At 41.7% G+C, this 24,773-nt stretch overlaps 1 protein-coding gene across 2 annotated transcripts in view; it reads right to left on the bottom strand.

The window, feature by feature from the left end:
- The window catches only part of abtb2b (ankyrin repeat and BTB (POZ) domain containing 2b), a 41,718-nt gene that overhangs the window by 6,138 nt on the left and 10,807 nt on the right, over positions 1-24,773 (bottom strand). For both annotated transcript variants that reach the window (XM_077567794.1, XM_077567795.1), the window contains exons 2-10: positions 11,018-11,167; positions 8,194-8,404; positions 4,462-4,614; positions 3,978-4,143; positions 3,759-3,848; positions 3,054-3,155; positions 2,635-2,731; positions 1,557-1,692; positions 1-91 (exon numbers count right to left, since the gene is read on the bottom strand). The exon at positions 1-91 is cut by the window's left edge and continues 175 nt beyond it. In XM_077567794.1, coding sequence (XP_077423920.1) covers positions 1-91; positions 1,557-1,692; positions 2,635-2,731; positions 3,054-3,155; positions 3,759-3,848; positions 3,978-4,143; positions 4,462-4,614; positions 8,194-8,404; positions 11,018-11,167 — 1,196 coding nt within the window. The remainder of the gene's footprint in view (positions 92-1,556; positions 1,693-2,634; positions 2,732-3,053; positions 3,156-3,758; positions 3,849-3,977; positions 4,144-4,461; positions 4,615-8,193; positions 8,405-11,017; positions 11,168-24,773) is intronic.

The raw sequence follows: 24,773 nt of genomic DNA, 5'->3' as shown, positions 1-24,773 counted from the left end.
CCCCTCCACCCCCTCCGCCAGTATCTCCTCCAGAGACAGGACGTCCTCTTGGACCTTCTGAGGCTGAGTCAGGAGCTTCCTCAGCACGTTCCTGGTGTGATAAAAGAAAGGAAGTCGATGTTAGCCGAGAGGGCGCAGAGGAGGGAGGCGAATAGGAGGCAAGGAGAGATTTATAAGCGCTCGAGTGGCAGCACATCCATCCGCGGGTTTGACCCTGCGGCCTCCCCGCTTGTCCCTCTCATTGTGGAATGTGACGTGTTGAGTCTGTATTGTGTTCACACGTACTCTGGAAGAGCAGGTGCAGAGATTTATGCTACCAGCTGGTGCTCTCAGACAAATGGAGAGTAAAAGCAAAACGCTGCTCAGACTGCAAACCTAACCTAAATGCAACAAGTGAGGCACAGGTGATATTTCTTTTTGGGCCAGGACTTGAATGTTTTAATTCACACTATTTATTACCAGACCAAAATATACATACACGTGTTTAATTGCAATTTTATATTTAGACATACTTGCGAATACATTTAAAATGTATTTGCAAAAATGTTTGAACGTACTTGTGGGCTAAAGGCTAAGATGTAGCATTTTTTCCATGCGCAAGTGAAAAATAAATAAATAAATAAATGGGCTATATTATACAAATACGTTTGAAAATCAAATAATTAAACATTGCTTATTCATAATTTTTATCATTTATTATTACAAATGTCTGCAGTCTATGATTTCAGTTTGGCATTTTGCCATGCACCCAAATGCATTATGGGAATAAAAGCAAAATGGGAAAAATGCACTGCAGTCATAATAATAAATAGGGATGGTTGATAAAAAAAATGTTTTAAAAAAAAAAGGAAAAATATAGGTCTTTATTTAAAATTGTCTCTTTTTTTATTTTATGTGTCAAATGTGGTATTGGTACTTGGTATCGATGACTACCAAGTTGCGTATTTGCACTGGTATCAGTCAAAAAAAAAAAAAAGTGGTATCAAACATTTAAAATAAAATTATGAATAAACAATGTCCATAAATAAACAATGTTTACTTTCTTGATTTTCGAATGCTTTGGTAAAATGTAGGCCAACTGCAAAAAAATGTGTGGGCGGGGTTTCACCTACACATGTGCAAGTTAATACCCTTTGGCATTATGGGTAAAAAGGCTACATTTTTAGCATTGTATTACAAGTATGTTTAAAAGTATAAGTTCCAACGGATTTGCCGGTCAAAAATGTTTACTCCACTTTAGCAATTCTACACTTCCAAACATGTCCCACACAGCAACGGTGATTTTTGCTAATTGTTTAATAATTTATAAAAGTCCTGTAAAAGTATGACTATAGAGTCTGGTGAATACTGCTTGTGCAGCAGCCTGATGGAAAATAAACATCATTTTTTAATTGATTGACTAATTCTATTTTGTTGTTTATACATATATCTATTCCTGAACCAAAATGTACGTCAATTGAAAACATTGTATCATGATTAAAACGCAATTTGAAGAATCAATTCACATCCCTTGTTTCTCTATTAGTGTTTTTGCTCTCTGGATGGAGGATGAGTACCTGTGGCCATGCGCTGCAGCGTGACTGAAGCAGTTCATGTCTTCATAGAGGGACGACGTCATGGCGTTCCCGTCACGCGCCTTTGATAACGGGTCAGCACCTCTTGCCAGCAGCAAAGTCACCATCTCATAGTTACCTGGACAACAAAATTCAACATTTGAAAATACATTCATGTTTTTTGTTGAACCTTCTAACTATATCAGCATATACTTGTATATACACTGCATTCTGCATATATACATAACTGTATGCTTGATCAAAATTTAAAGTGACTGCAAAGTGATTGCGTTATGATATTTATAAAATTATGTTTGCAAAAGCAGATAAGCTTAATCTCATGTACATGTTTTTTTTTCTTACAAACTATTCAGTCACTTAGCTATTTGTCATGAATTAAATACATAACATCTCAAAACAGATTTCAAGGCAACGTTTAAAGCAGTGGTGTCCAAACTCGGTCCTCGGGGGCCGGTAGTCCCGCAGGTTTTGGATATTTCTCTCCTCCAACACAGCTGAAGCTCATCAGCAAGCTCTGCATAAGCATGATAACGACCTTGTTGATTGGAACAGGTGCGTTGGAGCAGGGAAACCTCAAAAACCTGCAGGACTACCGGCCCTCGAGGACCGAGTTTGGACACCACTGGTTTAAAGAATTTCAAGCATCTGTGGGAACCCTGTTGCAACAACTTGATGCCAAACTGAATATAATTTTCTGGAACGCTTGTCTTCAATCTGATGACGGTCATCATCGTAGTAGTCGTCATGTTGTGGTTTGAAAGCAGCAAATACAGTCATATTGGACTCTTCACACGCTGTCAGTGCGGTTGTGCTGAGCATGCCTGTCCCCTCCTGCAGCCCTGTGTGTGTGTGTGTGTGTGTGCGCGCCTCTCAAACGATCCCACCGAGGAATGTTGCCCCGCAGCTTGTAAACGGCCGCAGGCAGAACTCCTCTTCCTCACTAAGCCTCCATTTGGCCCCTGATATTCTCTTTCAGACTCAACAGCATACTCAAACCTCTGTGATGGCACACTACTAACTATGACCACAAATATGTGTGTGTGTGTGCGCGCATGGCCACCTGCTGCCGAAGCCAACTGCAGCGGTGTGTCGGCCGTGTTTTCCTGCCCATTCCGGACTGCCGCTCCCTCCACACTGGCCCCAGCATCCAACAGTAGCTGCAGAGACAAACCATGTCCATTCCACTCATTCAACATTTGTCAACACAATTCCTACCCTAGCCATGAGAATGTGTCCGTGTGTTCTCCCAGTTTAACTACTATTGTGGGGACCGACCTTGTGGGGACATTTTGGTGGGCCCCACAAGTTCACTCCTCTTTTTGAAGGCCAAGACTTGGTTTTAGAGTTTATATTTGAATTGGATTTTGGTTGGGGTTAGGCTATCAGTTGTAGTGGTTAGGTTAGGGTAAGGGGCTAGGAAATGCATTATGTCAATGAGATGTCCCCACTAAGATACAAAGTGTGCGTGTGTTTCCCAACCTGCACTACTGATATGTGGCCATGCAGCACGGCGAAGGTGAGCGCCGCCCAGTGACGGCTGTCGGGATGCACAGACGGGTGCTTTGGGGAGCACGGAGGAACCTGTCAATTGAGAGTTGCACACCAAGATCAGACTCAGAAAATACGATCATGTAAATAGAAGAAGCGTGTCATAATGGGGACCACACAATATGGATATATGCATGCTCTCTATGCCAAGTCGTTAAAAATAAAGTGCTGTGCTAGTGTCGCTGCTGCTTTTATGTTCCATCTATGTGATTTGTTTTCTATGGCGCGGTGGAGCATGCGGTTAGCGCGTCTGCCTCACAGTAAATCTCAGCTCAGGCCTGTCTGTGTAGATTTTGCACATTCTGCCCATGCTTGCCTGTGTATTCCAGTTTGCGCTCAAAATCCAAAAATATTCACAGTAGGCACACGAAAGACTTAATTGTCAATGAATGTTAATTTGAGTGTGTAACCGGCAAGCAGTCTGGGCGTGTACTTTGCCTCCAGCCGAATGGCTTGCGACCAGGGTTCGAAATCCCCCATTGAAATGAATGGCGCGCGACCAGGGGTCGAAATTCCCCCATAGCTAACGACAGCTTAGCATGGACAGTCTTGTGTGAGTTCAACAATTTCAAAGTTGTGTCATCTGTTTACATGTAAAGACTAAATAAGGTCCAAAAAATGAGTTGCAATTGTTACCGCCACATCGGGGTTGGCACCAGCATCAATCAGCATCTGAACAAGGGCCTCATCTCCGGCGGCACAAGCGTACATCAGAGGGGTCATCCCCTGACACATGAAGACAGGACAAGATAAGAACCAAAGGTCTCTCAGCAGGTCCACTCTGTATGTTCACGTTGCTGTCCTCGCAGCACACGAAGCATCTTAAAACGACAACAATCGAAGGCTGATCAGCACCTGGTCATCCATGCTGTTGACGCCATCGGGCCCAAGGAGGTCGATGGCTTGGCCGATGAGATCTGTGCGGCCGCAATTGAGCATCCGGAAGCCCAAGTCCAGGTGGAACTTGTCTGTGGCCGCCTTCGAGTCCAAACGCTTGAAGGAGCTGAAGCAGCACTCAGGCCTGACGCGCAGACAAACAAACAAATTGTCAGCTGAGCAGGCGGCTAGGAATGCAGAATGTAGACTAGTTTGTCACATACTTAAATGTACTGCAGACATTTTTTTGCTTGAGACAACATTTTTATACAAAATCTTAACAGCTTAATACAAATATACTGTTTTGGATTTATTTGTTTCGTTGTTAAGAAGTAGTGCATTAATAGTAAGTAAGAGTGCTCGATTATAAAAACAAACATGAATCCCAATTATTTGAAATCACAATTATTCAAATGATTATTAATCTTGTGATGCAAATGAAAAGATGCGTGTTGACACGTACTTAAGTTGTCTGGGTTCACAATCCAGTCCCGGAAGGAGCAGCCTGGCCGTCTGTCTGACATCATCCGTGTCCACCAGCAGACTCTTACGATGTTCAGCATGAACGATGGCCACTCGGATCCACTCCATCAGAGGCGGCAGCAACAGAAAGGGCCTGTGAAGCAAAATTGATTGACCGTTACATATCAGTGCTTTTGAAGAGTGACACAAGAAAACTGGGCTCACAAACTGGTTTTAACGTGTTTTGGGTTTCTGTATCAGACGCAGTTTGGGAGGAGGATTTGCTGACGATTCAGTGATGATTCAGGCACATTTCGAAGAAACTCATAAACCGTCTTCACACATGACGTATGTTTGTCTGGCAGCTCTTTCCCGACTCGCCTTTTACAGCTTCTGTTCCCTCCCATACAGACACTCAGTCACACATTTTGTCTTTTAAGTTGATTCAAACACACGACTGTACCAGATCCCAACGATACAGAAAATAGAATCAAGAGCAACTAAAAAAAACACTCAAAAGTATACAAATAGATCTGATAGACCCAAAACATTCTAAATCTGACAGTAGTTGAAGAAAGTTCCTTTGATCACAGATAAGTACAAGAATATACACCAACAGGGAAGTGTGCTATGGAATGTGCCCAGACTGTTTGATTGACTAATCACCTCTGACCTTTGTTTCTCTCCCTATTGTCCATCACACTTCTGCTAATAGCTTTAGGAGCTGACCATGTCTTGTTATCTTTTATCAGTCCCTTTTGTTCTGTATCCCCCCCCCCCCCATCTCCCCATCTATCTACTGTCTATTTGAACAATGGCCAACACTGAGTCTCGATCCTGTTTGCTTTCGATCTGGCTAAACAGTCAGAAAGAATGGTAATCACTGTTTGAACAGTGTTATCATGACTCAGTAAACTGAATTACCTCTGCTGGGATGTTATTATTTCTTAGCAACGACTTCAGCGTTCTAGGTGGAGATAAAAGTGGGAGCACTTGAATAAATACAATTAGTATTCATAAGTAATAGTACTGTTCTGCCATTTGATCATCTCAATGTTTTTTGGTGCTCATTCATATTGTCCATTATGCAATGTAAAGTGTTTTATGCAGTCAAAATGATCAGTTACATTAATGGTATGTCTTTAGTGATAACCTACTGCTGGAGGCCATTTCTGTAAGTAAAGGGGACAATAATACAGTTTCCCCACATGGTGCATTTAAGGGCTTTGGTGTCTTTCTTTTAGCTATTTAAAGCTCATCCAGGCTGTAATGTTAACGAGCAGACAAGTGGCAGGAGCAGGATAAGCAATAGATGGATGGTCGAAGGGGGTTTGGGGAGCCTGCAGGGATTGACTGAGTGCTGGGAAAACGGCTTGGAGGCAGGTGTGGTATGTCTATATTAAGAAATGGGGCTGGGTGGTCATTGTGCTTATAGTGCCACTGGTGTAGAGTGACAAGAAAGTTGTGTTTCCAGGGAAGAGATGCAAGACAGAACGCCCCAAAATCGATGTCAATCCTCTTGCAATGGCATCCTCTCAACACGTATTGTCCGTCTGTACACTTGTGTACAATTGCCTGTCTTCCTGATAGCCAAAAGGCTGCTGATGTTCTCCCCGATGATGACCCATCATTACAGATTGAAGTCTGTCCCCATAACTCCTTGCTGCGCTCATGCATCTACTGCAAAAGACATCATCATCTCTCTGATCTCTCGCTCACCCTTCTTTAGTATTTGGACAATCCAAATCCGGCTTCAGGTCTGGTCTGGGTTATGCCCTACAGCCTGAAATACAAAACCCAGCTTTGTCAAAAGTCGTTGCAACATAAAAGTCTGGATGCCTGTTAACAGTGAAACCAGATAGCCCTGACGGCTAGCTGACTGACCCAATGCGCTCAGGCAACATACTCAGAACAGCAGGATAGACAAACTTTCACCCACTTGTTTACACAGAAATATTAGCTCGGAGCCTTGGCGCCTTCTTCACTACAACCTGGCTGGCTATAAATTGACAGGCTACTAATTTTTTTCAGCCATGTTGGAAAAGTTCCGATACTACTCATCAGGAGGTTAGCGCCACACACTTCACTGACCTAAATGGGCTGAGTGCGATCAAGTCTACGTTTGAACCAACTTTCCGCCTGCAGGTCATCATCGTGGGCTGTAAATGATCAAGTTTTTCCGCTGATCTGGAATATGATTACTCTTGTAAGGACACCATAGAAGGAGTGTAATAGTATCTGATGTGGCAATAAGATCTTATCACTGCACCACATCTATCCTTCGACTCCCTTTAATACGTGATATTATGGGGATTAATCTATTTGATTGAGTGGTTTGCACTCTTAAAATTAATCTACGCCAAAATAAAAGCTAAATGTTAATACCATACAATACACACAATAATACAACACTCCTAAAACCATGCAGTACAAAACTTCCAGTAACAAAAACTAAACACATTTATCAAGAAAAAAATTAAATCTGAATCAGAACTTGATTGTTACTGACCAACCTTAGTACTATGTAAAATACACAACAACAACAAAATGGAGACACAAAATAGGTTTTCTTAAAAGTTTTTTTTCCCCCCATTTCTATAATGAATATGGAATTAGAAGGCACACCACATAATAATTGATGATGCGGCCCACACAGATTTTGGTGGTTTGGGGGTTTCCAGCCAAGATTCCATAAAGGCAGCCACTGAAGTTGAACGGGCAATCATCTGTATGCTTATCACGTGCTAGGCTAGAATTAGAATCACAACCAACTCCACCCTGCTGTGCATACCTGCCCTGTTCTACTCTCATGCTAACATCACAAGCATGAAGTGAATGAACGTAAGTGAATGGAGCACATGTGGCAAAATGTAAACTCACTTCATGCTGCACATATAAACTAAACTATGATGTACACTTAACGTCAAGAACTCCTCAACACTTGTTAGAAGTAAAAGTCAAGCAGGAAACGTCGCCCGTGTAGTGTTCACCTTTGCTCACCAGCACTGCATTTTGTTGGCGATCATCATTATTTGCACTTCTAGAAAGCCAGCAGACTTTTTCAAATTCATGTGTGATAACTGATTCAATCACAAAAACTTGATGATCCCATATATGGCATATTCTCATTAAAATCCATGTGTTCCCCATTTGAATGTCAAGACTGGACTCTGTTTGGCAGCCTTTACACGTGAGAGATTTTTGTTACTTACTTAAACTGACTGTGCATGTCATTATAAAGCCACACACAACTACAAAACAATAGAAAGAAAGAAGAAGAAAAACCCTCTCAGAACTATCATAGTTATTCTGCAAAGTCAACTCAAACAGCAGTTTAGGCATACCTAGCAGAATTGTATGCCATTAGCACCTCCAAAAATCCAGAAAAACAGCCGCTTCTGGCCTAATTGGATTGACATTGATTAAGGTGCAGTCTGCCCAGCTGCAGCATCATCGTTAACACCTGTATGTTCTTGCTTACCTGTAATTTGCCATCAGGACACTTTTTGAAGTGTAATTTCAAAGAAGGGTTGAGGGATAAAGAATACTTGGAAACTAAGTGTTTGAATGTTGAATAATTAGTTGTGAGCCAAGACAAACCCTTTATAGATGAGAGATTATAGGGGTCTTAATAAATTATTGAAAAGGCAAAAATAGTTGCCGAATTGTATTTAGGGTTAGTGTTCAACATGACAAAAGAAGTTTGAAATACACTGTGAGCTCAAGCTCTCACCTCTCTTTGCTCAGTGCCATACGCGGGGGATCGAGATTAGGATTCTCCATGGACTCCATTTGCGGGCAGCGCAGGAAGTAGTAGAGGGTGTGGAGGGCGTCAGGCGACCAGGACACAGACTGCTGCGGGCGTGAATGGCGGGCTGGACTGAGCCCCGGACGCACAGAGCTCAGGCGCTGCATGTGGTGCATTGCACGGGATACCAGGTCACCTGCAAAATTGAAATTGGACATTATTATAAGTCTGAAGAATGAAGTTTACTTATTTACTACAGAGTGTTCAGTCCCTTCAACACATGGCAGGGTCGGATACTTGATATCAGCGTAAACCTTGCGGGTTTCCAATCTAACCGGAATTCCCCTTTTCCTAAACCACTTACATTTAACACTCCTGCCCTTATTACTCTCCCTCCATGCATTGCCTTTAGTGGTATCTGTCTTTAGCGGCGTCATTAGCGGTAAGCACAGCCAGGCGGTAAAGATAAATTGTCATTTATCTTTAATCACTGAAGGAATTAATACAGTACCATGACAGATAAGTAGATCACTGGCCTCAACAGAGTTTACCCACTTTGACATGATGGTATTTAATCACTGCATTCTCCCTATACTGTAATTGGTATGTTAGTAAATTACTTTGGGATCGCTGACAAAAGTGAATGAATGGGAAACATTTCAAACACTTGAAATGGTAAACAGAGTTTTATTTTAATGAGCTCAGACTTCAAGTGTGTTCAGTTGGCAGTCAATGCAATAAAAAGCAAGGTACCCTCTCGAGCATAACTTTGCATTGGCAACCAGAAGTACATAAATCTTCATTTGGAGGGAAATGCTTGAGATGCTGTGATCCTAGAGAGCTTTTTTTGCATGAGTATCAGATGAAAAGAGCAGTGGCTAGACTATCAGCCATCAAAGGAAGGAGAAGAGGAGGGGGGCTGTTGGGGGTGGAGAAAGAACAAGGGTGAATAAAACAGGACAATTTCAACTTGGTATAATATAGCGCTCATTTAGTATGATTACCGCAGGGCTAATTTCTAACCGGATTAGCATGAGTTGGCGAGCACAGGGGTTGGAGCTTTAGGGGTTGTCCAGTGTGTATGGGCACATTAAAGGGTTTAGGTTAGATAGGGTTTGCCCACACTTAAAGCTGAAGGGCCTCCTTTGTGTTAACCACTAACAGCATTCGACCCAGGAGGTCTCATCGGAATTCTTACCCAAGATTGAGAGCCTTTCTCTGGCTTTACAGCTCGTATTGTGCCCAGAGGTCTAAACTAGCTGTCAGAGGTCAGACGCATATGAAATAGTGTATTTCATTCTTAGATTACTTATTAGATTTTTTTTCAAGACCTCTGTGGGGTTCCTGATGGATTTGAAAATCTACCAAGCAAACTACTTTTTTATCCACTCAACATTATTAAAAAAAATAATAATTCTGGATTTGGTCTAATAAATACATTTTATTTACTTTTAGAGCCTGCAAAGTTAATTCAGGGATTTGTTTCTAAATACCTGTAATTGTTGAAAACTAAATTGCTGTTCACCATTTCAATTTTCCTGCATGGCTGAAACCCTGGAGGGTTAGGGTTAGTCCAAGTCTCACATAGTTGGTGGAGGACCACCATTGATCTGCAGTTAAAACATGTAAGCATGTTTAGATGTGCGTTCACAGCCATTCTAATGCAAGTTTTACTGAAATCTAGTATCCTGTCATCCAGATTCCATCTTGTTTAAGTACTGTATGTTTTATATGTCGGGCCAACCCCACTGTAAAGATCCAACAGGACTAAGCAGTCGAGTACAGATCTTTCTGTGTTAGTATGGTCTCATATAGTGCCAAGTATTTTGGTTGTATGTACGGGTATCAGTGAACATGTTGCCTGTGTGTCTGTTTGTGTTTGAATGCATGAAAGAGTGTGCAGCATGCCAGCCCTGCCCAGAGTAGCTTAGATTCACACCACCAGAGTGGCATGGCACAAAGAGCCCACTGAGCAAGTGGAAGAAAGAGTGTGTGTGCTCACTTTCTTAATGTCCATCTAACGACAGTGGTGTATGAACGTGGCCTTGTGCTTGAGGAACAAATGGCAAAGTGTTACCTCGTTTGGGTGCGGAAACCTAACCTGCACTTGCACCAACACTAATTTCTATGACCCAAATTCACAACCTTTCCATCTTTAACCCAGACCAAAACACAATTTATCCAGTATGTGCACGATTTTTCTCGAACTTTCCTTCAACCCTGTGTTTCTTCCTCGAGTTGCATGACCCTTTAAATATTTTGAGTCCACTTTTATACGCCATCACATGCCATAATTTTTTGCAGTAAATTCAGAATGTGTTATGACATGATGTGTACATATCCCAACATGATACAACTCACAATTCACAAAGACTCCCGCCTAAGTGCACTTATTGTGTTTGTGTTGTACTTGCATTCTATACCCTTATTGAATGCAAGTGCAACATTGCAACTGTGGCTCTCCTTTCCCCCACACGTGAGGGCATTAAGTATACTATAAAAATCCATAAAAAAATAATTTAATTAAATATATGCAATATAATGGGGATATCCACAAAACATAAACACAATCATCTGTGATGTAACTCTGTGGTTAATTGAATTGTAATGCTGTGCAGTACACTGCCGAAGACAAGTTGCATGTGATAGTATTATCATTCAGATCAAAGACTTCCTGTCTTTTTCCGAGTTCTGCACTTTAGAATTTTCAGTATTTAAGACATGCAATAGCTGGTCACATTTTAATGCTTTGCAACAGGCTATGTTTAACTTCACAGAGGATCATTGTGGTTAAGTAGACGTGACTTACTGAGTTCAGATATGCTGCCCACACAGGTAGCTAGCAGTGACTGTTCCAGCGTCCTGAGCTCCAGTTGGGCATAGGCATCCTCCCTGCAGTCGACAGACGTCTGATGATTCTCTGTGTAGGGACTGAAATGGGCCGGTAGCGACAAAACACCTATGACAGGGAAAATAGGGGGAAAAAACATGTTCATGATGGGTACATCTTTTTTCAGAAAAGCAAACCAATATCACCACTGTCGCCACAGAATAATTCTAATATGATATGACTACAGGTACAGGGTGACAATAAAAGGTTTGCTTGGGATCATTTATTAAAGGAAACCCCACCAGCATCTTAACACACTCACTCAAACTTGTTAAGACTAAGATTCAAATAAACAAAAAAAAAACTAAACTATTGTGCAAAACAATATGTATGATTTTCAATTTGTTTTCACAAGACAATATATTTTAATAAACACATTCTTAATTATAACAATGAACTTTAAAGAGGGATCAAATTGTTAATACTCCCAAAATCCTTGGAACATTAAATACTGTGGGAAAGGACTGGTTCTCAAGAGTTTATAGCATTCATGGCAGTAGAACAAGACAAAATAATTAATTTTAATGCTACACCACATGGATCTGCTGAAATGAGGGTCAGTCTCATAAGGGGTTATTACCTTCTCATATGAAATGCTTTAGATGCTGTTATCCTCTCCCCAACAAAGGGTGTATAGTATACGCATGTAATCTTAGAAAGAACATAATTTTAAAATTGACCAAATAGGGCAAGAATTATCTACCTAAAAAAAAAAATCACTATGCAAGATCAAACTAATGCACCCTTTGAGGCAGCTTTCCCTCTGAAGTGAATTTAAATACTACGAACATTGTTGAATCCGGTTTAGCAGTTTAGTTTTTGTCTAAAAGTGTTACGGCTGCTTCCCTCCTCGGCAAGCACTTGTTCCTTTGTCCCAAATTTTTTTGAACCACGTGGAATTAACATTTTTAAAGTATCAGGTCTCCTCCGTAAGTCATCACTTTGTCGTGGTTTGTGTGTCCCAATGATCCTAGGAGCTATGTTGTCTGGGGCTTTTTGCCCCTGGCAGGGTCACCCATGGCAAACAGGTCCTAGGTGAGGGACCAGACAAAGCATGGCTCAAACAGACCCCTTATGATGAGTAAAAATATTGGATCTTGGTTTCCCTTGCCCGGACATGGGTCACCAGGGCCCCCCTCGGGAGCCAGGCCTGGAGGCGGGGCTCGAAGGCGAGCGTCTGGTGGCCGGGCCTTTACCCATGGGGCCTGGCCGGGCATAGCCCGTAAAGGCAACATGGGTCCTCATTCCTATGGGCTCAACACCTGAAGGAGGGGCCAAAGGGGTCGGGTACGTAGCGAGCTGGGTGGCAGCCAAAGGCGGAAACTTTGGCGGTCCGATCCCCGGTTACAAAAGCTAGCTCTTGGGACATGGAATGTCATCTCTCTGGCGGGGAAGGATCCCAAGCTGGTGTGCGAGGCAGAGAAATTCCGACTAGATATAGTCAGACTCTTCTCCACACACGGCTTGGGCTCTGGTACCAATGCTCTCGACAGGGTTTGGACTCTCTTCCACTCTGGAGTTGCCCACGGGGAGAGGCGAAGAGCAGGAGTGTCGATGCCTCTGATACCACTAAGATCGATTCTCAAACGTAGTAAATAAATGTACTGTATCTGCAGCACCGTATCAGAAAGGAACATGGTGGTATTGATTTGCACACACACACACACAAGCGACACGTAAAGGAGCAGAGCGGCATCTTCATAAAGCAAAAGAAAGTTCATACAACAGTTATATATTGACAGGTAGCTCATTGTGGTTGTAATGTCTCATTTCGTGGAGCCGATCAATGACGTCAATGATCAGATTGGCAAACTAAGACATTACAGCCGATTACTACTATTGGCCACTAGAGCCAATCATATCGCTGTAAAGTCTAGTTTTAGAGTAATACTGACTCATACAATGAGGTCTCCTACAGAAGTGTTACTTCAGCTCTCTGTGGTGCCCCTTTCTCGCACTTTCCATGTGCAATTCAACGTGTATGTGCTGACTCCTCATTTCAAAACAAAAGAATTGGCTGTCTCTCGCAGAGTGCTACCAACACAAAGAACATCAGACAGAAAGAAAAAAAAACAACACTTTCCTGGGCACAAAAGGCACAAATACTGACAATGTTTGTATTTCTCTTCTGTTACTTGAATATTTTATTGCACTGTTGACACCAAGCACACACACACACATGCTACTAACGCATCTGGACCTCTAAAATGCTTCTTTAACTGTCTGAGCTTTCAGTTATAAATTGGATTAGATTAATACTTAGCCGCTGAACACTTTCCTGAACTGCTTCACCCTTTAATTAGATTGAGTTCATCACATGAAAATGTATTGCAATGTTTTCAAAGAGATTACAAGAATAATTCTTGGAAATTGTCTCTTACTTGCAGTGGTCAAAGTGTGTGTAATATTAAAATATGATTTTGGACGTGCATGAATACTAATGGGAGTGAGCACTGACATGACACATTAATTCACTTGTCTTGCAAATGCAAAGAGTATTCAAGGAGATAAAGTTCTTTCACTGAGATTATTCCCTGATTATGATCCTGAATGTTAAAATTAAGTAGGAGCATGTACCACCACATTTTCAAAAGTTCCCACAGACCCACCCTTGTTTTACCACTAAAGCTGAGCGTGCGTCATCTGGACCTGACAGAGGTTTACAATTCAAGCGGAGCCTTTCGCCAGTTCCACCACTATTAAAGGAGTATCAACAAACAGAAGACTTATAATACACAAGACAGTGAAATTATGTGAAGGAAGAAAACTTTGTGGCTAGTATGGTTTAATTATTGAGGTTGACCCGAAAAATGCCATGTGGGAATCATGGCTACAAATCATAGCTCAAACATACCACAAACTCATGGTCGTCCCCAATCATCAAACTATCTCTGAAAAACATACCGGTACATAAATTTCAGCCAAGCTGTCACTCACAGCACTGACTAGCAAACTGCACTAAGGCCAAAACGCAACATGTTTTCACGCTTTGATTCGGCTAAATGTTTAGCCAAACCACACTTTCACTTCAGCACAAATGTGCCTCGATGAGTTCCGTCAAACAGCTAACATTTCAACGGATTTCATTTTCTTTTGTTCAGACTATGGCTCGTTGATTTCATGTATGTTCAGCTCACCGTTGAAGAAAGTTTGTAAATGTGCTAATGTGTTTTGGCGAAAAAAGGACATGGTTAGCTTTCCTCAAAGAATGTGTGCATGTGTATACAAACACACAACTGTTTGCTTTGCAATAAGAACAGCCTCTTCATTCACTAAAGGGTGGATCAGAGAGCCAGGAAAGGGGCTTCAAAGTCACTTCCCGTAGCGCGAATGGGGCCATTATTTTGGACAAGGAAGCTTTAAGCTTGCTCCTGTGTGGAAGGTGGATGATGGAGAATGGAAAATCCCTCAATAGTTCACTTTTTAACAGGACTGTTATTCCATGTTCTTTAACCCACCATGACCTGACATCCTTGGTCAAAGAAAATACACAAACACACACCCTTTACTTTTCCTGTCACTAAAGGCTCTCACATCTGTTTTATAAACTTTTAATTTTAACCATACCACTGTGTTATCAGTGTCTTCTCAGAACTCTTTTATTGGAGGCACATCTTAAGAGTGTAAACAAGTTGAGTGGGAAATGCGGGCATGTTCAGCATGTGGTTACATGTGGACTCTATGAGTTGCCGCTATTCGCTACATAGTTGTAAACAGAAGGATTCACCATGTAGGGCAAAAAAAAAAAAAGTGTTTGCTTGGCCTGGTGGGTCCTCCTTATGATCCTTATCTAAACATACTTCAAATGGGACAGAGGGGCATTTAGGAAGCCTACGTGGTCTATTAGTGCTGGGGCTAAAAATAATCATCCGCTTGAAAAGTAAACACGTCTACAAACTAAACGTATCGTTCTGGATACAGAGAAGCATTCATGTATTGAATTACCTTACACTTACAGTTTGGATTGAAAGGGCAGGCACTTTTACACCCATTCATATCATGTGCTAGCACTCATGTAAATGCCTTTAAGATGATGATAAGGTCTGTACAATGTGCCCAGACACCTCTTGACATGAGTCATTAGTCAGAGACAGTGCGCAGCTGGAGCTAAAAACACAAGTGACGCTATCAGCTATAAAGGAGGAGGTTTCCCCAAATGACTAAGTTAAAACACCTACCGGTACTCACATTGCCAATCACTGAGAGATGTCAATTAACAGGAAGCTGAAAAATAAGCGGTGCCTAAATGTGGTCTTTGTAGAAGGAATACATATTGCGAATGGGAAAAGCGGGGCTCATAAATTGGGATTCATAGAACAGGGGTGCACACAAGTGGTGCACATGAGCAAAATTGCAAAACTGGACGCACTGTACAATTGTGTTTTTTCAAGCCTGTCACTGAACATTTGCATACCATAGATTTTTCCTTCTTTTTTTTTCTTGGGGGTTGGAGTTAGATTTCTACTGTGCCATTTGCAAACTACTTATTCAAACAAACATCTTTTGAGTGAACAAAATTAATGGAATCATTAACTGATTGTTCTTTTCTTAGTTCAGTTGAGCTCAACTGAAGTTGATGGGCTCAAAAAAAAGAGCACCAAACAACAACCTCTGATGCTCATTTTCGAAATTGACCACAAATGATATGTGCACCCCTGACCCGGCCATTGGCCCAGAACAAGACAAGCGCACACGATGGCGATGAAGCACCATACAGGGAGGAGGTCCGAGCACTGGCAGCTTGGTGTAGTGACAACCACCTCAACCTCAACACCAAGAAGACAAAATACCTCATCATTGACTTCCGTAAGACAAAGACCACATCACACACAGGCCTGAGAATCAATCGGGAAGAAGTAGAGCGGGTCAGCAACTACAAGTTCCTCGGATTGCACATCTCAGAGGACCTGAGCTGGACTGTGAATACCACCCACATCATTAAAAAAGACCAGCAGCATCTCTTTTTCCTGAGGAACAAACTCCCCTCACGTTAGTTGACACATTTTTACCACTGTACAATTGAGAGTGTCCTGTCCTTCGGATGTAAAGTGCGGTATGCCAGCTGCATGACATCCGAGAGGAAACTACAGCGGGTCATCAAGACGGCTCAGTGGATCACTGGCTCGCCACTTCCACGCCTGGAGATCTACTCGACCCGGCTCTTCCATCGGTCTACAAAGATCCGCAATGACTCCGCCCACCCAGAACACACACATTTCTCCAACCTCCTTTTCGGTAGACTCAAGAGTCATGAAAGCCCGCACCAACAGGCTGCAGAACAGTTTTTTCTCCATGGTTGTGAAGAGACTGCTGCAGGGATCGTGACCCCCCAATCAGCATGTATACACACAGCTAACTACCCTGCAGCTTAACGGACAATATTACATGTACAGCATTGCACACTGAGATTTTATTTTGCAACACATTGTAAAAACAGCTAACTTGCCATTATTGATGAATAAATTAGTTCATCTAAATGCAACATATCAGGCAGTTAAAAATAAAAAACTGCACACACACTCACACATACGCATGCGCACATGCAGGATGAGATTGGATTTGCCATGCCTGCCTTTGGTTTCCCACAGTCCTGAAAAATATCATATAAGCTCCTCAGCACAACTAACCCTAATCCTAAACATGACTTCAAAATCCCTTCTTCAAGCTCTTACTTTCTTCTTCTTTCTTCCAGACTTCTCTGCCCCCCGCTTTTCTCTGTAATCATGTTTTATACAGTTTACATTCCAGGCCAACTGTGGTGCCTGTGGCTATCTGGTCTCATTCAAAAGTCCCTTCTTCCATATGTGATGCCACTTCACATCGCATGCAGCAGAGGGACAGAATAGCACCATTATTGGATCACATATTTTTATAGGTTTCGCTAGTTTATTGTCTGGCAAATGGGCATTAAAAACATACATCAAAAGGTTGGTTTTGTTTCGTCTCATGAAAACGTATGGTGACTATTACAAGCACTAGTCTGCAATCGCAAAATCACACACACAATACATCCTTGTATAACAATCCAGTTTTAATGGTCAGATGATGTCACCATCCAAAATGCTTACAAAGAGCTACGCTTGACAAATAAAAAATAGAATTAAAATGGAAAATAACTGGTAAAATTCATGAATTAAAAGTGTGCATTTTTTAAGTCTACCTTTCTGGCCACAAGAGTCTATTGTTTTATGCGCCCTTGCAGGACCATGCTACACTCAATAGATGGACTCTGTAATAGGCACAAAGAGCATAATTTGTTTGTGAAAATGAATTTGAACAAATTGTTCCCATTCCATCAGTGATTCTCTCCTAAGCTGATCATCAACAGAAACAACAGAGAAAGACTGCACCCTCATTGCATCAGATTCTATTTTCATCCATTTCTTGCTCTAACTTCCTTGAAATTTCCATGGCAAGGTAAGGCAGATGACTTAGCACATGCTGTTTGTTTACACACTCAGGTAAATCAGTTCACAAAATTCAACTCAAAGCACATCACACTCAAACCTCTCCAACTTTTACAGCCGGCTATAAATTCAGTCGTTCTGCCATAGCTCTTATAAACCAGTGAGTTGTTTTGATCCAGAGACTTTCAAAGGACTGAGATCCAAAATCATGGTTGCAAATCTAAAGCAGCTTTCTACCGATTAACATTCCATGTTGGGCACTGGAGAGAGCAAAATGATGACGCACAACACACTGAGTCAAATGAGGAAAAGAAACTATGGCTACTGGGGGCTTGTGGGGGTTAGGGGATCCTGTGCAAGGATTATGACTCACCGTTTTAAATACCCCCTCTTTTCCCCGCTGTTCTCGCCAAATAATATTTGGAATCACTTTTACTCCAGAGTGGAAAAGAAAATTTGAAAAAAATGATCATAGGGTTGTCCATTCACACAATCAAACATACTACTCAGCACTACTGTGTATTTAAAAAAAAAAAAAAAAAAAAAAAAAAGGTGATTGGGTGGTCTAACTTGTAAAACCCATAAGACCAGTGGTTCCTAACCTAACATTTTTTTTTATCAAAAATAAAATGTGATTTATTTGTTTGTTTGTTTTTCAAATTGAATACAAAGGTATAAGATTTACTGGTGAACAAAATGAACAGAAAAAGTAGCCTGTTCATCGAATCTGGCTCTCTTCACCTTGAATTCAGAAAGTGTTGTGTCTTGCGCATGCGTCTTAAGGACATGTTCCTTGAGTTTAGCTACACAGCTAGTAGTGCTGGACTAGGCCCCAGAATTGAACCATGTGGAACACCACACACTCTTTTATAGACATGGATTAATATTGCACTTTCTTCTTTTTTGTTCGACATAGTTAGTGTGAAGGGATTAAAATAGTAAAGAAATCACACTACGAGGATGTACCACCACAAGTTGACAACTGAACACCCCAAATTCCTTACAGCGCAGATAAGCCGAGCAATGTAACGTGAGTACCTGCAGCCAATGATGGCAAAGTGGGGCATATCATCATGAATCAAATATTTGATTCGGATGAGTGTCTTGACCGTTATTGGCTAAAAATGTTCATCTTGTCTTCTACTTCTTATAGTCACATAGTATTTTAAATATACAGACGCTCCCCAACTTACGAACGAGTTACGTTCCGAGCGATCGTTCGTAAGGTGAATTTGTTCGTAAGTTGCTTCAGTGCTATATTTTGTATTATAATTTATGTTTAAAGAGAATAGGTACAGTACTGTACTACGTATGTTAGAGAGAGAGAGAGAGCGAGAGACACACACAGTATGTACATGTACGTAATAAGATAAATAAAATGAAGTTTAACTTACTTTTGGAAGATGTACTCGATGCTTAAGGATTTGATGGAGGAGGAGGAGGAGGAAGAGGAGGATTTTATATCATGAGAGGTTTTTCGTCGTCGCTGGAATGGGCTTCAAAAGTTACTTCCTCCTCCGTAACTTCAATGTAGGAAGAAGTTGAGGGTCGAGGAGAAGAAGATGAGGGTTGATGAGTATCTTCCTTGGAGGATTTACTAGAAACTGGCCGAAAGAAGCGATCTAACGACGATTGCACAGTTTTCTTCTTTTTTCATCATAAATGATGCGGTAGCACTGTATGGCATCATTCAATTGATTTGCAACCTTTGTGCAACGTTCAATATTTGGGTCTTGCTGCTCGAAGAGTGCGATGGCTTTATCTATGAGCGACAGGCGTTTCTTCTTCTTCCTCCTCCTCCTCGACACGTTGCTGAGCCTCCAATGCTGGGTGAGCTCTCACAGCGCCAAGCGTCGGTATTAGCGGCGGAAAGAAGCACTACAGTACTCGGAAAAAGGTGCGCAATTCAAAATCTAACTTACAGCATCTCTTTCCGAACATTTTTTGACATGCGCGCAGACATGTTCGTATGTACCGTTGTTCGTAAGTCGAATGTTCGTAAGTAGGGGAGCGTCTGTACATATTTTTGGTTTACCTTTACTAGTAAAGGCGGCAGTGGACGCTGAAACTAGTAAATGAAAACAAACAAAAAAAAAACAGTGACTGTGTGTCTTGACCTCCGGTCAACACCTAAGACTCACTGAATCAGTTTCAGAATCACTGCATTAGACAGTAAAACATGGGGCCAGTGTGCATTATTTTGCAGAAACACACAGTGAATGAACAAGCCATTGTTGAGAAAGTTGTTTTGTCTGTTATGTTGTTTTGTCTGTTATAAGAAATAGACCACACATACCATGCCATTGTTAACAACTGTGAAATAAAGAAAGCACACAATACTAGAGCATGCACAAGTCATAACATCAGTTTGGCGGAAAGGGTGGGCAGGGTACCTCAGATAATCTATCTTTATATCAATGTCAGAATAGAATGTGTAAGAAACCACACAACAAGGTGCAATAAATTAATGGACCACCCACCCTCAGGCATAAAAAGGTAGCCTACCCTACTTGTGCACTGGTCACTAAGGAGTCACCCAGTGCACAAATCATGTGACGAGTCATTCTGGCTGATGACAGCAATGTACAACTCTCAATAGTGTGTGTTTGTCTGGGAGGGAGGGAGTGACCTGGTTGTGTATAGGAGGTGTAGTATGCAGTAGGTGTAGTCCTCTCATTCAACAGCCTGCAACACCCATCTGACACCCAAGGGGGTTAAGAGCTCACCCCCTGACCCTCACTCACACCCTATGCAACACACATACATGCACACAAGCAGGAGGAGGTGTGTCCACACGTCAAAAGGAGGCTGCTAAAAAGGACTGCGCTCTAAGCAGATTTGTCCCGTGCTGCCCCTAAAAGCATCACATCCAGCACACAACAAAACACATTTATGGGAGCCCATTCTGAGAAAATTGGGGGCAGGTGTTGATTACTTAAACTCATCACACGCACTAAAATGTTAACAAGCCCTATTGTCTCAAAGCACACATACTCAAACAGCACACTAAAAGTTGCAGTGAATGGTGATAAGTCTTAGTGACTGTCAATAGGGACATGTATCATATCAACCTCCCTTCCACCCAGTAGGCTTCAGGTTCCCTGTGACACTGGAAAAGATAAGAGAATAAGAAATCAAATAGATGGAGAGAAAGATGTCCTTTAATTGATTCATCACTTAACACTTCTAGAAGAAAGTATTGGTTGACTCACAGATACACAAATGTGCTTTTAGTGGTTGCAAAAACATTCATCTAGAACAAGGCTGGTAAAATTATCACTGTCCCTTCATTGAGCTTCCTGTGGAAATGTGAATTGTCTGGACTTGATTGTGAAGCACAATGAAAGAGAAGGAAGACTTAACACTGAAACAACAAAGGCACAAAGGAGATAAGTGCCCACCAGTGAAAATGTATCATGATGATTTGAAATGGCCTTCCGTGCTGACTTGGCATTTAGGAGATGGGTCTCAAGAATGTTCTGTCTGATGGACTCTGCTTGCTGAGTGTATCGACTAAGTGAATAAATGTTTACAATGAGCTAGTTATGGCAAATATGAATCAATAGTCAAAGTTTTAGTGGAGGGAAAACATCTTGGCCTTTCTAGTGCGTCATCTTGGCTATCCAGTTCTTAATAACACAACTGTGCTGTGTCTGTAATTTGACATGTAAATAAAAGTAGTGAACAGTGTGTGAGGAGTATGTACTTGAACTTCTTTGAAGGTGACACATGACCACACATTGTGCAGGCAAAGCATGGAAGCTGCCCAAAACAAGTGAGGAAGGGTTCCCGCCCAGTTGTCCCTCCAAGTGCTCAAGGCAAGTTTCAAGTCATTCAAATGCTTTATAAGGTCATCACAAAAACTTTAGGGCTAATCTCTGTTAGCTGTTTTTTGCAACCCTGCTTATGCCTCCGTGTTTGATGACTTGTGTACCGTGTGACCCCTTTCCATGTGGACCACCCACTCCATCAACAGATGGAAAACAACCGTCGAGGAGGACAGAAGGCAAAATATATCAACTCGACTGCTACCTGTCTCAATCTGCACTTCTCTCTCTCTCTCTCTCTCTCTCTCTCTCCATGTTTGTTTTAATAACAAAGCCCGGATTGCTCAGCTCTTCAAGAATTGCATGGGATGTCAAACTATTTGGCCTTCAAAAGATGAGAACTGTGTATTTTTGTGTTAATGCATTTATTCCTGAACATGGGGGAAAGACCCTGTCAATTTACTTGAACCAGTATTTCCCACAATGCTCGCCAAAGCCACAGTGGTTAAATAATTGTTGAGAGTAAAACTCTTTCAAAAACAAAGAATTGCATGCCCTGGCACACGGATAGACTCCACATATTGTAGAAACTAAAGGCTGCATTGTATATTGTCAAGCCCACCCTGTACAGATATAATTAAAGCTTGAGATGGAAGTGCTGATCGATCATGGCCACACACACCACTTAAGCTCGCCTGTGTTCTAATTGAATGCAGAATGAGACAACATGGGAAAGCTTACATATTTTGGAGCAGTACAGTAAACCCACTCTTGACTAATATGTGCTAACCACCATAAACATCGTTAGTAAAGGAAAGCTAGTGAGATGTGCTAGAAACATTGAGATCTCCCACACACACACACACAAACCGTTACCCTATTTATAAGAACCAGAGAATCCAGCAGATGCCCTTTAAAGGACTGGTGCATTTTCAATGTGTGTATATGTAACAGGTTGGAGAGAGGACCATTCTAGGCACAGTCACATAGCTCCTGTACAAACAGCCCACTGAGTGACAAGTGTTTTCATTCTTCTTCTCCCACTGTTGCCTCTGTCTGGGTGTGATGATGACGGCTTAGGAGCATGTGTTGCAGTCATCACTCTCTTCATTTGGGTGCATTTTTGCAGCCATACCCTGCACAGTTTGTTTGTTTAGTTTTATTCTGGCTGTTCTAGCTTTCCAAGATTACAACAATGGGACTCACTTTGTTGCTCAGGAAAACATGTGACCAGGAAGGGTTGAGGAGAGAAGACAGGCTCACTGGGAATTTCATTCAATTGTATCCGAAGTTATCAGATTTTTGAATAGTTCCAGAGTCATAGCCCTAACCTTGGATAATGTTTTCCCCGTTAGCTTGTAAAATGATTGTGTTTCCAGAAAAAGCACAGGGTGATAATTAACGATGGTACCTGTTAAGATTCTTCATCACCACTTAAATAGGCCCCGCAGCTGTCTTCACAACAAGTACCCTGAGATTGCAGCGTACATCTAAAATCAGGCTGTTTGTGGATAATAATGCCTTCCCCAGCTGCGTAAGAGCGTTCCAGGCAGCAGCAGCAGCCTTGTGCCGGAAGTCTACGGCTGAGCCTTGGCCACTGGAGGCTTGGCAGAATGCAGCAAGAAGAGTGCAGCGATGAACTCAGGAGGGAAGACAGAAAGAAGAAGGGGAACAACAGTTTGGTGGAAAAAAAGCAGTCTTCCTGCAATCTGATTTTGAGACTGAAAAGACAATTTCACAAAGAAAAAGATGTTGGAAATACACATGCCTGTGCATGAATAGACATGACCTCGTTGCACGAGCCAGCAAACCGCTGACCTCTCTTTGCAGCTCCCATCACTAGTTGGTGTAATTATAGGCTTCAAGAGCAGAAGTCTACTACAGCCAAGAAGCACAAGGCAGGTTCACAACTTTGCTCTGTGCCTATTTGGGATTATGTGCTGCCTGTTGTTGTTTCACATGACAAATACAGAACGGAAATAAAGAAGGAACATTGGGTGGATGATTTGTATTTCAGGGGTAACACAAATGAGTGTCATCTGGATTCATTAATTGATTATGAAAACTTACAGCCCTCAAGGTTAAACAAACATTGCCCTTGTGTTTCCTCAGTGGGAAATGATGACATTTCAAGACATATGTTCAAAACTGTGAGACAACATCACATTGTGAAAGGAAATAATAACAGGAGGAGGGTCGACAGGGAGAAGAAAGTGATGGTTCTGAGGGATGTTTTTACAAGGTCAAGACAGGAGAAACGGTCTCTGTTATAGTCAGTTCCTCTCAGCATGGGGGTGGAAATGAAAACTATCCAGACATTGTCATCATCAGGAATTGTGCTTTCTGTTTTTCCACTAACAAGGCACCGTATTGAGGTTGAGAAACCGAGCTTGTCCACCTGCATCCTGGGAAAAGGCCTGTTAAAATGCTGATAGGATACTGATGGTGTAAATACCTTTCCATCCTTGTCTGTTACTTATCAGCCTGTGTCTCTATCTTGTTTTATTGTTTGTGGATACCCACGGTGCTATCTAAGTCTATTCAGACATCTATGGACAGCTTCAATGTTATCACACCTATTATAGAGGCACTTGAAGATACCTACTGAAGTTTGGATTGGTCAATCTTTCTGTTGGCTCCACACTGGATCCACTCTGCAGACTACTGCAGCAAGCATTTCATTTAAAAAGCAGAATAAACTAAACAAATGTTTATATGAAACCAGCAAATTTTGTTAAGGCGAGGCACACGTCCAGAGCTTGTCTGGTGTCTGTGTTAACCAGTTGGGTGGGTGTTATAGTATTTATGGCCTCCAGTGACCTCTCCCCTCCCCTCAGACCACCATACACACATCTGCCCTCTTTAGCTGTGTTGGACGTCTGAAGGCTCCATCTGTGATGGAATCAATGGGGAACTCCTAAAAAGATGACTACTAACGGTGAACAAAGCATGGAATTGTTACTAGGTTTGCGTAATAGCAGAAAGTTGTAACGCGTGTACGTACTTCTCACCTTCTGAACGAGTCAGTGCAAAGAACGTGCCAATACAACACCTTATTAACAGCACCAGTCATTTACAGTGCACGTGTCACTCCATTTTATGTACACATCACCTCATGTCAAACACCTGGAATATAAAGAACATGTATGTTCAATAAAATAAGTCACACACTTGTCTAGAGGCAACCTAGGTGGAAAACATTTTTAAGTTTAATGCATACAGTTGTGCTTGTCAGTTTACTTGGGTATGTAAACTTATGAACATAACTGTAAATCTACAAAAGCTAAACGTCACTTAATGACACAAAACTGCTATGAATTGTCACCAAAATTAACACACACAGTTCTAATCATGTCAAATTCAACCTCTGAAAATATCAAAACAATTGCCACAGTATTTAAGATTTAAGATTTTATTAAGCATTAAGCTTTTGTCCCACCTTATAGTGCGCTCATAAGTTGATATACCATTGGGGTATGTAAACTTTCAAGCACAACTGTA

Source organism: Vanacampus margaritifer, chromosome 6 (assembly GCF_051991255.1).
Source record: "Vanacampus margaritifer isolate UIUO_Vmar chromosome 6, RoL_Vmar_1.0, whole genome shotgun sequence".
Taxonomy (NCBI): domain Eukaryota; kingdom Metazoa; phylum Chordata; class Actinopteri; order Syngnathiformes; family Syngnathidae; genus Vanacampus; species Vanacampus margaritifer.
Note: the sequence above shows the minus strand (reverse complement) of the source record. Positions and strands in the feature narration are given on the sequence as shown.